Below are 13,888 nucleotides of genomic sequence, written 5' to 3'. Positions count from 1 at the left end.
AAGTGATGTAAAATCAAGAGTATGCTGACAGTATTTATTACAAAACCACAAAAATTTTTTCCTGGGGAAGAATACATTAATAGTGAAAATAAACTCCCATCAATCAGGGAACTTCTAGAATGCTGTTTTCTGAGCAGACTGCTGACTAGGTAGCTGAAGCAGAGAAGGGAAAAGAGATACATGGTTTGGGAACCATGATTTGAAGAATAGCCAAGTAATAAAACTGTATGTACAAGCAAGTCAGTGTTTAACAACTTACTCAAGCTTTCCCAAAATACCATGCGACCTAACTCAAAGAAACAAGGTATATATTCCTCTTAGTTAACAGAAAACTCAATCATCAAACACTGAAGATCTTCAGTGAATTCAGTGAACATGGTCCCAATTAGAAAGAGATTGAGCTGGGATTGAAAGTAGGTAAATTTGACTCCAAAATCTTATATGTTTGTGTGTATATACATATAGACGTGTGTACATAGGTGTACCTAATTTTTCCATTAAGTTAATAATTTTCTTTCTTTTTTTAAAAAAGATTTATTTATTTATGCATACAAGAGCTGGAGCACAGGTCAGAGGTGCGGGAGGTGACAGGATTCACCAGAGACAGAGTGGGGAACAGAACAGGCAGATTGGCCGAAGTACACTGCTGAGGGGAGCATTGGGCGAGTCAGGAGAGGTCTGCAGTGCTATGTAGGTAGCTCCCTGGCCAGATATCGATTTCGTACTGCAGAAGCTGTGGACAGCTTCATAGGTTGCATCTTAACCCCTTGTGCCACCAGGGAGGCCCTAAGCTAATCATTTTCATTCATCAATTTTATCTGAAAAGTTTCAGTTAGAAAAATCAAAGTTGTGTATGAGTTTTTTTTAGGTGGGACGTGTGCCTCACATCTTTGGGAGAAGCCTGACTTCTACTATGTAACATGATCAGTACATATTTGCTCAATGAATTAGCCAACCCCTTTGTTTCTGTTGTGCATCCTTTCACTGATTAAACACAATACACCTAAACAAGTGAGAAACATTTCTCTGCAAATCTTATTTTTTCATATAGCATTCCATATTACAAAGCCTTTTAATCCATCTTTCTCTCCCTAGCAACTAATTTCCCTCCCCACCCATTTATTTGTCCCATAGGTGAAAAAACTCTCACTCCCACCTGTCCACCTGGCCTTCAGCCAAGCTGAGACTTCCTGCTCCTCATAATTGCTCACTTTGATTGACAGACTGATAAACAAGGACAGAAGATCAGATATAGCAAACACATATATCAGATTATTTAGAAAAGGTGAGAAAACAAATTCTGATCGCAAGGAGGAAACCACATCCACAATACTTTTACTCATCCTTTACCAAAAGGTAAGAAAGGAAGATTATAGGAGGACAATAAATAATTTGTGTGCTTAAATAATTTCATGGTATTACGGAAAGTTCTGAGACGTTCTAAAGCCAAAAACTACGATCCCTAAATCTTTGCTAGAAGCAGAGTATACGTGCAACAGGGCTAATTCTCACACAGCCACAGATTACTACTGATATGCCAAGAAGAAAAACAGGTTAAAATTAATTGAGTCTCTTTGTTTCCAGGATCTATTTTTCATGTGTATACACTGCACTGGCAATGTTAGCACAAGAGCCTGGTGAGCAGAAATACTCTCCACACCCAGCTACCCACAGATTATCTAGTAACTGGATCCAACAAACACACAGGACAGAGCATAGAAAAGAGAAAAAAGTATTTATTTTCAAAAAAGAGATCTTCCCAATTCATTAACATCTTGTACCATGCTCACCAATCAATAACCTTATCCCTGGTTATTAACCTCATATAACCTTATCCCTGGTCTCTAAAATGAATCCTTTCAGGTCCTATGTCTGTAGCATTACCAACCCCCCCCACTCCACCCTCACCCACGGAGAGAACACAATTTTCAAATACAAAATAATACTGGTGCCAAGAATACACTGAGAAATGAATGTTTTCCAAGCGATCTCTGCTCACTTCACACCTCCCCACTTCCCTGAAAGAAGGCAGAAGAAAGTTCTTAAAGGTGAATGTTTATATGTAGGATAATGTAGAACACGAGATTTTTGCAAAGATAAAAATGATTTTTGGGGCATCTGAAGGCCAATGATTAGCTCATAACCCATTAAAGGCACATATAAAGTTACCCGAAAATGGGTGGCTTTATTCTCTTTTTTTTTATCAGTGAATTTATCATAAAGATGCCATGGTAAGAAGAGGCTACAGGAGCAAACAAAGACAGAGAGGTTGGGCAGGTTTGATTGTGTGCTACCCATCAAATGTCAGATGGAAACCGCCAGAGAATAGAGAATCTAGACTCAGGACTCTGCCTTCAAGACTTCAGTTCTATACCTAGGTTGTACTAAATTTCGGACTTTCCTTCGAGGTAGAAAATGGAAAAAAAGAAAGATTTCCAGGCCTTGGGTGTTTAAAGGGCCTTCACACAGTAAATCAACCTATTGCTGTCTTGTTTTCTCCACAGCCAGACTGAAATAATACAGCACCAGCAGAGGTGTGAATTACCCCCATTCATCTTAATGGAGTGTTAACTTCAAAGGCTTGTTTTAACTATTTAAATGCTAAGCTCATGAGTAAACATTACATTTTTAAAAAAGTACAATTTAAACATTCACCCTCAACATATGAAAGTAATTTATATTCTCAGCACTTCGTCCTTTAATTTAGCAAACAAGTCTCCAAGTGTTAGAAAAGTATATACTTTGTGCTTTACTTAGTTTTATTTTAAATAGTTATTACCTAATAAATTATGAACATTAAGCCCATTATGAGGAGGCCTAAATTTCTCAAGAAAAATGCTGAGGAGTACTTGAACATGTTTTTTTGTTTTGTTTTGTTTTTTTGATAATCCTGGTAAAGAGGGCACTGCTTTCAGCAGCCATCTTATTAGCTTCTTCCAAACTCACAGAAAGTTTGGTCTCCAAACAGGCAACTAGATAAGGCAGGATATTAAAGTAAAACGGAAATAAACACCTTCACAAATGATTCCTCTTGATATTTACTAAGTTTTGTACAGATTGTTGAATAGGTTACTTGTCCCTTTTCCAAACCTTCTATGATCCTATCCTGTGAGCAGGTAACAAATGTATTAATTGATGCCCAGCTGTCATCACACTTAACATCTGCCCCAGGGGCATCCTTGCATCTGTTGCGCTTATGGTTATTTTGGTATTCCTGGAGTTAGATTCATTTAAGCAGCTGAACACCTATTTGTACTTCGATCTATAATTTCATAAGCAGAAAAAGAGAGTACAAGAATTAGCTTATCAGACTGATGGGCTCTGGCTGACCTGAAGTCATATGCGAGCCATGCCTGGCTATGCCCCTGGGACTATGCTAAGTGCCCAGTTCCAGGAAGGTATTAATAGAGTACAACTGGCGTAGAACTATGAGAAAGCACTAAAATCAGTGCACATGGGACCAGTTCGCCTCTAAGTGAAGGCTAAAGAAAGATTTTAAATATATAAATTGAGCAAGATGCAATATGAAAAAATTCAACATGTGTTTTCACGTTTCTGATTGAAAGCAAATTCATTTTACTGGTTCAGATGAAAGAATAGTGATAAATAACTATTCCTAATCTATTAAGATAGCCTGTTTGGGTCTGTACCTAATTTATACAAGGTCATTTAATCCTCTCAACACAACCTTGTATAATTGGTATTAATTCCATTTAATACCTATGTGAAAGTGAAGGCTTAGAGAGGTTAAGTAGTTTGCCTAAATTCACTGAGATCTGAATCTCAGTCTCTCTAACTCCAAAACTGGACCTTTTTCCATTATAGCATGTTGATCTCAAGTTGCCAAATTGTCTTTATTCAAAAGAAAAACTTAGTTGTCAATTTTTCAGCCCATTTCCCAAGTGAGAAGCAAGGTGGTACCTGCAAAGGTGTGTATTTCCATACATGCAAAGTGACACTTTGCATGTGGTTCCCTGCTTTACATATGCACCAGGGTAGGATTACATTTTTACTGATACACCCTGGCTCTGGTAGGCTATGGAAAAGATGCTCTGCACATAGAATCCTCAAGTGGAGGAGAGCCCTAGTTTCTGATTTCCAAACAGAAACAAGCCACAATCAATGGAAAGACTGGAATGATTTATAACCTCCAAACAAAATATGATATAAATTATCAATATTTGTCTCTGCTTGCCAAGTAGAAAAGCACATGTTTTAGTGACAAGCTGCAAAAGTTCAGAGAACTTTCAAATCCACAGCCAATCATAATAGCTCTATCTCATAATGAACAACAGAGGAAAATCAGGAAAGTTCTTTAGAAGGGATTTAGAGTCAGGGCCAAATAAAATGGAATAATCCCACAGTTTTGTTATTAGTGATTAATGTTGACAACATTAACCCACAAGATTCAATTTTGTATATAAACTTTAATATACTGCTTTCTTAAAAAACAAACAAAAGATTGAGTCAATATATTTAATAACATTAAAAACTTTGGCTCGGCCAAAGATACTTTTAAGCAAATGAGAAGACAAGCCACAGACTAGGAGAATACATATCTGATAAAGTACTAGTATCTAAAATATTCGAAGAATCTTAAAACTCAGGAATGAGAAAACAAACTAATTAAAAAACAGGCAAAAGATCTGAACCTCACCAAAGAAAACAAACAGAAGGTACATAAACACATGAAAAGATGCTCAAAATCATATGCCATTAGGGAAATTTAAATTAAAATAACAATGAAGTATAACTATACCTTTACTAGAATGGAGAAAATCCAAAACACTGACAACACCAAATGCTGATGAGGACGTGGAACAACAGGAACTCTTATTCATTGTTGGCAGGAATGCAAAATGTTACAGCCACTTTGGAAAGCAGTTTGGCAGTTTCTTACAAAACTAAACATATTCTTACCATACGGTGCAGCAATTGTGCTTTTTGGTATTAACCCAAATAAGCTTAAAACTTCATGCAAATGTCTATAGTGTTATAGTTTATTTTTGTTTTATGTTTATGATTTTATTTATAACTGCCAAAATAATAAATGGATGAATGGATACAGTACATTCACACAATGGAATTCAATGATAAACAGAAACAAGCAACAAGTTACGAAAAGACATAGAAATTTAACTGCATATTGCTAAGGAGGGAGGCCAGTCTGAAAGCTGAGATAATGAGTCCAAATATATGACATTCTGAAAAGGCTCGTAGGGAAAGGTTCACAGTTTTTGTGGATAAAGTAAAAAGATCAGTGGTTGTCAATGTCTGCATTGTCTAAGAGGACTTTCTGCATTCCTCCTAAATATTTCTGTAATCATTAAAACTACCCTAAAAAATAAAGCCTATTAATTTAAAAACAACAACATCAAAAAGATTGACCTACTATATTTGAATACAATGAGTTTGTTTCTTATTTCGGTTAAAGCAGCTATATGTCCCCTTCCCTTCCCTACTCCCATTTTGTTCCACTTTTCTGTTAACAATGTTTACAAAAATATTAATGATACAAAGAAAATTTATCTCATGTACCTTCCAGACTTATTCCTTTTTGCAATGGAAGTAAATTAGTCCTCATAATAGGTGGGAAAATATATCTTCATTTATTAATCCAATCAAAAATGATGAGTGCTAAACTAAAAATTCCAACCACAATTCCAAAGATGAGCAAAACACAAGCCTGTCAAAATAAGGAAAAAGATAAAGAACAATTAAAATTCTTCTTAAACCTCAACCTTTTCTAATAATGTACAGTGTAACCCAAAGTACTTTAATTTCCTTGATATAGATAAAATACTTTATTACAAAATTACAAATTCTTTCTTAGAATTCTTAAAAAACAAAACCTAACCTACCCCAAACTTTTTCCATGACAAAAAATCCTCTCTGCTAAGTTTAAGATAAAATAGTCCAGGGAATACAAAAATCAAACATGTTGATGTGCTGGAACCTTTCAGAAGGAGGGAAGAAAGAGAGAGAAGGCTATCAGATTCAGACATGAGACTGGACAACAATTTTATCCATTTTATCATAAAGACCATTTGAAATAGAAAACTTACCCACTACACCAAATACATTCCTAATGTCAGGAACATAAATAGCAAGTAAAACAATGATAATGTTGAGTGCTAGAGTGACCACAGTGTGGTGAAGCCACGAGAATGGAAAATTGGAGAAAAACATCATCATTAACGCTTTCCTTGCCTGTATAATAGAAAAAGAAACAGCTTCAATCAAGGAGGAACTGTTAAAGTCAAAACACTTGGGTAGAAAATACATGTACTGTTAGTCACCATTATATTCTTGCCCCCTAAACTACTGAGATTCCAAAAATACAGCATAAACTTCTATCATTTTTATCATACATAAGCAAAGAAATGTATCTTTCTGTGTGTGCTTCATAAAATGTATTTTGCTTTAATTCCAGAAAAAAACTTTCACATGCAATTTGTTTTGGTTGCATAATTTTCAGAATTACCAACAATAACACTTTGTGATGAAATCTCAGTGAATCATTTCATTAAATTCAACAGATAGAATAAAAAGTTTAATAGAAAAATAAATCATGCCATGTAAAGAAATAACATTTATCATTTGATTTTATATTATCTGCTTCACTGCATGTAAATATGAAAACTAGTTCATGACACTTGCACTGCTAATGTGGGCGGCAGGCAGTCACATCCCACAAACATTGATTGAGCCCCCACTGCACTCCTGGAGCTACAGTCCACCCAGTGAAGAGGTAAAATATTTTAAGGCCCAATTCTCTTATTTATTTATTTATAACTGAGGTGATATTGAAGTTCCCCCATCAGGTATTACTACCATAGTGTAACCAGCACCAACTCACCCATATTCACCACCACAGACCCTTGTGCTTTCCTCCCTCTTCATTCTTCCCCTCCCCTGCCCCTTCCCCTTGGGGCTTCAGTTCTGGAGTCAGCTATCAAAGATTAGCTTTTGAGCTGGTCTTTATCTGACTGTTAATTTAGTTACTTCATATTCCAAATATTAGTGACACCATCAGTTATTAATCTTTCTCTGCAGGCCCAATTCTTTACAAACTCACTGGTTAGGGAGGGATTCAAGACAGCCACGAAGAAGCATTTATACCCAAAGCTTTTGTTCACAATTTCTCAAAAATTCTTAAGATTATTATGAAGAGCAACTACATGCAGAATGAAAATCTGTTCTGCCCCTTAAATTATAATTCCAGAGCAAATAAAATATTTTGACTGTGCTTAAAAACTAGAATGTCTTGTGAAAATAAATTTACAATACACCAGAAGGAGCTTATTTTTGCTGACCTGACTTTTTCCTCTTCATGCACATTCTTTTGAAAACAGAATACAGAATTAAAGGGGGAAAAAACCCCAAAACTTTAGAAGAACTGTAGTCTCTAAATTGGAAACAATGCTGTGGGAGAGCATAAATCTAAACTAAATCTCAAAAAGCACAAATTAGCTTAGTGGTTCCCTGTTATTTTTGTGCTTTCATGGGGCCATATGCAAGTATGAGCTCTTTGATCAATTACTTGACAAATGAATAAGATATACAAGACTAGATGTGTTTCAAACGCTCTAGTCTGCAAAGAATTAGTGTTGCCATATTAGGGAGCCACTACACTGAGCAACAAAACCTTTAAGAGTACTTACAGGGAAGTGGATTAGAGGGACTGTCAGAAGCACAGCAAATAGTATGCATAGCTTCACAGTCATGACAACAACATCATGTGGCAAGTATTTACTATAACCTTGTAGTAATTCTGACGCCACTTTGTCTGTAAAAAAAAAAATAATAAGGATCATATTATAAACTACTAAGATGTCAATAACAACAAAATTATTTTCCTTTGCACAAATGGATCTTAACAGATTTTGAATTCTCTGTATCAAATCCATCCCTGTCCTTTTTCCCTATCTATGAAACACAGAGACATTAGTTAGTATCTCCTGGAAAGCTATAATCTTTTCTTTCAATGAATTATACCAGCACTGGACAATGAATAAAAGTTCTCATTACAACTTTTCCATAATCTGAAGATTCTGAGCAACACTTATGTTGTTTTGTAAAGTGCTTTCTCACATACTACTGAATTTGGCCTCATGGTAACAAGACAGGCAGCAAAACTAAAAAAAATATTAATTGACTTGCCTAAGATCACACAACACAATGGGGCAGAGCTGGCACAGTCATAGACCCACATTTTTTCGGTGCCAACCAATACCTTTTCCTCAATACTACAATGTTTTTTAGAATCTCATAGTTTTGCGTATGTTACCTGCTTCATCAACATTTCATGGGTAGATTCATCTTTCATAAAAAGAGAATGTAGCCTTAGGGAAATGACAGTGTGACAGTCAGTGACAGAATCTATATATGCCCCATGGTGTTCTTCCATTTTCACAATGTCATCTCCACCTGACAGCAGATGAGTGGGGGAGCTCAAGAACACTCTATGTCACTGTCTTATAGGGGAAGATAAGAATGGTGATTTTTTTTTTTAAATTTAAGCATATACATTATAGAAAATATGCTTTGGATAAAAAAAAACAATCAAACATCTCTGTTTTCAAGGATATTAAAATTCAAAGGGGAGGTAAGATGGATATATACACATCAGTAGCAGAGGACTAAACAAAGATGAGTAAGAAGGAAATCCAGGAGACTGGAGGGAAAGGCATCATGATATAATGAGCAGCAGTTTGGTAGAGATGCTTGAACTCCGGGGCCACAAGACAAATGTTCAAACCCCACTACTTACTAGCAACTTAAATCCTCTGATTCTCTCAGTTCTTATACCTGTAAAATGGAGACTATAATATATTGACCTGTAGAATTACTGAGAGCATTAAGGGAGTTAGTATATGTGTGCTGGCATTCAAAGATGTGGGAAAGAGATCCTTTCTAGGAACAAAGATCAGCACAAGCAGAAGCTACGAGCAGCAAAGGGAATGCACATCTAAGAAAAGGAGCAGTGCAGTCGGACTACAGTGACTGAAATACAGTGTGCTACAAAGCCAAGACAGTAGTGGGTGACATGCTGGAAATACTTAAGACCCAGCAACAGTTCTTTGTTGGGTGTAGACTCAACCTGGTTGGCCACAGAGTTGCAATGACTTATAAAGAATAGTGTATTATGGTCTGAACTGAGCAGGAAGAAATACTGGCAGAATAAGAAACCCAAAACAGGGATCATAGTTAGAAGTTTACTGCCATGATCACTGAGGGTTAATGAGAATCTGAACCACACTCGTGATAAAGGAAATGGGAGAGAAACAAATTGTCTAAAGTATCAAAGACATACTTTATGCAATATGGGACTAATAGACTAAGTACAAGATTAAGAAGAGCCAGCAAATCTGGATTCTATTTCTAAATCTGTGAGATACTTGTGAGTCTTTGGAGAAATATGGCAAACTATTTTATTTCCATTTTCTGAATCATAAAATCGAGCTATTAACACTTATTGCTTAACAACCTTGTAGACTTTTAAAATGGTCTGGATATTATGCAACATTTGGGTACTGACCTTGCTCACCAGAGAACACTTTCTCTAACCTTATAATGCTTTAACCTCTGTAATCAGAGTCAATATTATTAATCTAGACACATACTTATAGGTCCCTATAATATGACAAAATTTAGATATTAACTATGCCTTGGGAACACCGGGTAAGAGGATCCCAAAGCAATTCCAGAAGCCTGAAGAACTATTGCAAATTCAAACTACATGTTACATATGTTCATGTTCTACTTTTCCAGAATGAAAACCTTTCTTCTGAACCAGCTAAATCTGTGTTCTCACTCTTAGTTGAGCCTTAGCATATGGTAAGAGATGAAATACAACATACATTCACATGTGGTAACAGTACCACACACTTCTCTGGATTCAGACAAATCTCTACAAATCATAGTAAGGACATGGTGGTGATCTCTGCAAGTTATATATGTCACTGAAATCAGGAGGTTGTCTGTCCTATTTGAGCTAACATTTATTATATTTGAGCTAACATTTATTATATAAAGAATAAAGTTTATAAAGATTACCATAGATAGCAGAAAAATCACTGGATTAATCAAGAGACCTGTCACTAATTGTGTGACTGTCTGCTTCACCTTTCTGAGCTTTAATTGCTCATCTATAAGTTAAGTTTTTTTAAAAAAAAAAGATTTATTTATTTATTTATACAAGCACTGGGTACAGTCAGAAGCACGGGAGGGTGAGAGAATTCACCAGAGCCAGAGCAGGAAGCAGAACAGACAGACCAAAGAAATACACTGCTGAGGGTAGCAGCGGGCGGCAGGAGAGGTCTGCATGCCATGTGGGACCCTTGCCCAGCAGCTGGGGATCAAACTGGCGCTGCAGAGGCTACGGGAAGCTTCGCGGCCCAGCACTCAACAGCTGCGCCACCAAGGGAGGCCCAAGTTGAAGGTCTTAATGCAAGCCCTTTTGATAAGGTCTCAGATCCTATAAGCAATTTCTTTTCATAAGACACAGAGCTACAGCTGAGACACTAGAAATACATCATAAAAGGTTTACCTTGGATATGATTACAAAACAAGAAGGAATTACTTTTATATCTATGTATCTATCTATCTGTCAGTCTCTATCACCTGCCTACCTCTCTACTATGTGGCTTTTCTTAAATGTTTATTTTTCCATTATATAAAATTAGGACAAATCTGAAAAATTAGCTTTGGTGGGGAAGGATTAATTCAGACACAACAACTTAATTTGAAAATCAAATGGAAACAACCTAAATGCCCAGAACAGATGAGTTTATAATAAGATGTGGGATATATGCACAATGAAATACTACTCAGTGATAAAAATAGAAAAACTCATGACATTTATAGCAACATGGATGGAACTGGAAGGGATTATTCTAAGTGAAGTGATCCAGGAGGAGAAAGATAAATACTGGATAGTTTCACTTACAAGTGGACACTAGAGAAATCAAAGGATCAGACAAAAACAAACTAAGATCAACCCTTGAAAGCTGACCATAGATATGAGATCCTGGAAGGGAGGGAGAGGGGACAGGGAAGAATAGAAGACAGAGTGGGGAGGAAAGCACAATGGACTATGATGGAGAATTATGGGTGCTTTGGTGGTGGGAAAACTATGGTGGCTATGCCTGAGGGGAGAAATTCTATATTGTGAATAAACAAGGATGTTTTAAAAAAATTTTTTTTAATTAAAAATAAAACAACAGTGGGTGCAAAAAAAAAAAAAAAGAAAGAAAAATCAGTGCAAGAAATGTTTCATTCACATTATGAAAATGCTTAGTCTCTGTGGTCAATCAATGATTGGTAAGTAGGTATATCATGGATAGATGGATGTATGACAAATACACAGATACGTCAGAACTTGAGAGTCAGATTTTTCAAAAAATTCACTTTGACAAAATCTTGGAATGAAGTAAATATGAGTTGTGTGGCACAATTCCTGAAGAGGAAACAGAGTAATAAAGGAACTGATTTTGGAGACAGATAAAATTAGATTCAAATTTTCACTCATTATTCATTAACTGGAGATATATGGCCAGATAATGCCACATATATGGACCTATACACAAAGTTGTAAGAATCAAGTGAGGAAATGTATGTAAAATATTTTGCACCTATATAATAAATGTTAGCTCAATAAATGTATTAGCATTCAGTGATCTCTACTTCCCTTTCAATCAAATGTTCTCTATAATTTAATACAGGTGAAGCACCTCATATTAATTCATGTAGCTATCTCTCAGCTACCCTGAAGACTGGTTTATCATTTGAGATTTCTGAAACATAAGGAAGAGTAGGAGGCTCTTTTGTGAGGGGAGCTTTTATCAATGTTGAAAATCTCCTAATTATAATAATTATAATAGTATTTCAGCCAGGTGAACAATTTTAATTTAGAGAGATACACAGCTATTCTGCAAAGCTTCTGCTGAGTCCCAACAGTAAACAGAATTCATACAGGAAAGTCTTACTGAGTTCAAGTCTACACCAAAACTAACAAGCCTAAAAACTAAATATATATTTCAGGAACATTTTTTCGTAGGTGGTGATCAAAAAAGTTTAACAATTTGTTTTAACTTTCTTTAAAGTATGTCCAAAAAGGTACCATACGCATGTTGGAAATAATGTTTTTCTTGATGATGTATACAAAGCTCTACCACTCTTAGCCTATCAGTATTAAAAGGCAAGAACAGAATTAGATTAATGGATGACCTTTAAACTGAATAATTACAATTTTCTTACACAATGAAAACGCTAAGGCCATACTCACAGCATATACAAAAATGTTACCATATCTAAAGTAAATCTCATAAAAGAGAAAGAAGATAAGGAGAGTGCTGAAAAATAGCACCAGAAATCGTGCAATAATCACATTAATAGTGATAATAATGATAGTAACACACCACCAGCAGTAGTACTCCTTTGTGGAAGACAACCACCATATACTGTCTTCCTTCCAAATACAACTTTTTGTAATTATCCCCATGTTACAGGTTAGGAGGTGAATACTACAAGAGATGTATCTTCGCTAAGGTCCATACCTAATTAGAATAGCTCTAGAGCTATTTGAACTAGATTTGCTGAAATTTCAAAACTATAGTCCTTTTTTTTATAAACTATAAGCTAATTTATCATTAACTAAAATAAAAAATTTCTGTATTGTTTTAACCAAAATACTTATTGTATTGAATTATAGATTTCTTTTTTTTCTTTTTTTTTCTTTTTATATTCCCCATACAATTGCGACCCCCTTATTTTGACCCCAGCCCCTCCCCTCCCCGCCCCCCACCCACCATAGAGTGTGTCTGGTTCATAGTTGTTTGTTGATTTTGATTTTTACTTTCTTATAGTTATTCTTTTTCCTGGTCCCTTATTTAAGTTTTCTAGATTCCTGCTATGAGTGAGACCATCCGGTATTTTTCTTTTTCTTTCTGGCTTATTTCGCTGAGCATGATCCCTTCCAGCGCCATCCATGTTGCTGCTATAGTCTTCTTTTGCCAGGTTGAGGGAAGGTAGCTATGCAAGTAAACACTTGTCCAAAACTTGTTAGACTTGGAAAAACTCTGGGTGATAAGCAAAACACCACTTCAAGTCATCACAGATGTCTAAAAATCTGACACTTCATAAGACTATCAACCATGAAATGCCATGTCAGTCACAGCAGCTAAGTGTCATCAAAGTAATAATAGTCATTTACTTGGAGAGTTGTTATGAACTGAAAATTGTATTCAAGATTTTGACAAACTGAGTATAATTTGTTATATTGTGTTTGTTTGCAAATTAAATAAAGAGTTAAACATTTTTTCTTGTTCTAGATTTTGTAAGTTTTGTTTCCCTTGAGGTTTTTTTAATCAGAAAACAAAATTAAACAAGTAGACAATTTTTCAAAAATAAATGAAGGAATATTTTTTATTTTATGTTTAAAATAAAAGTTTAAAGAATCATTTTTAAAAACTAAGGAGAAAGATTATGGTGCAGAATAGAATGCACACCTGCTGAATCATGTGAATTAACTTTGAAGGTATAGATCTCTGACACCTAAGTGTAAAAGCTATGGTTCAACGTAAAAGCCTTTCCTTTCTCAACTTCTCTTCTGCAATTAAGATGATCAATTTCCCCAAACTTACAAATTGCTGAACTGTAGTCTAGTATATAAATTCTTAGTAGTTAACAATAAAATTAGTACTACACATTTTTTCTGGTAGAAAGACATAATGTTCCCAAGCCCGGGGTTTTACTTAGATGTTTAAGATTTTCATATGAAGTTATCAATCTTGAACTTGATCCACATTTAAAAGAGAAAGAAAAGCAATTATTCAAAGCCTGGAGAATCACCACAGTATTACATTGAATTCTGAATGCATGCTTA

At 35.4% G+C, this 13,888-nt stretch overlaps 1 protein-coding gene across 1 annotated transcript in view; it reads right to left on the bottom strand.

Moving 5' to 3' along the window:
• Nucleotides 1–4,424: 4,424 nt before the first annotated feature.
• SLC38A6 (solute carrier family 38 member 6) overlaps nucleotides 4,425–13,888 on the bottom strand; it is a 55,095-nt gene continuing 45,631 nt past the window's right edge. The window contains exons 13-16 of the mRNA XM_037503470.2: nucleotides 7,665–7,789; nucleotides 6,066–6,210; nucleotides 5,862–5,956; nucleotides 4,425–5,686 (exon numbers count right to left, since the gene is read on the bottom strand). Of these exons, the coding sequence (XP_037359367.1) occupies nucleotides 5,606–5,686; nucleotides 5,862–5,956; nucleotides 6,066–6,210; nucleotides 7,665–7,789 (446 nt within the window). The 3' untranslated portion in view covers nucleotides 4,425–5,605. The remainder of the gene's footprint in view (nucleotides 5,687–5,861; nucleotides 5,957–6,065; nucleotides 6,211–7,664; nucleotides 7,790–13,888) is intronic.

This window comes from Talpa occidentalis, unplaced genomic scaffold (genome assembly GCF_014898055.3).
Source record: "Talpa occidentalis isolate TD23 unplaced genomic scaffold, MPIMG_talOcc4v2.1 talOcc4.11, whole genome shotgun sequence".
Lineage (NCBI taxonomy): Eukaryota > Metazoa > Chordata > Mammalia > Eulipotyphla > Talpidae > Talpa > Talpa occidentalis.
Note: the sequence above shows the minus strand (reverse complement) of the source record. Positions and strands in the feature narration are given on the sequence as shown.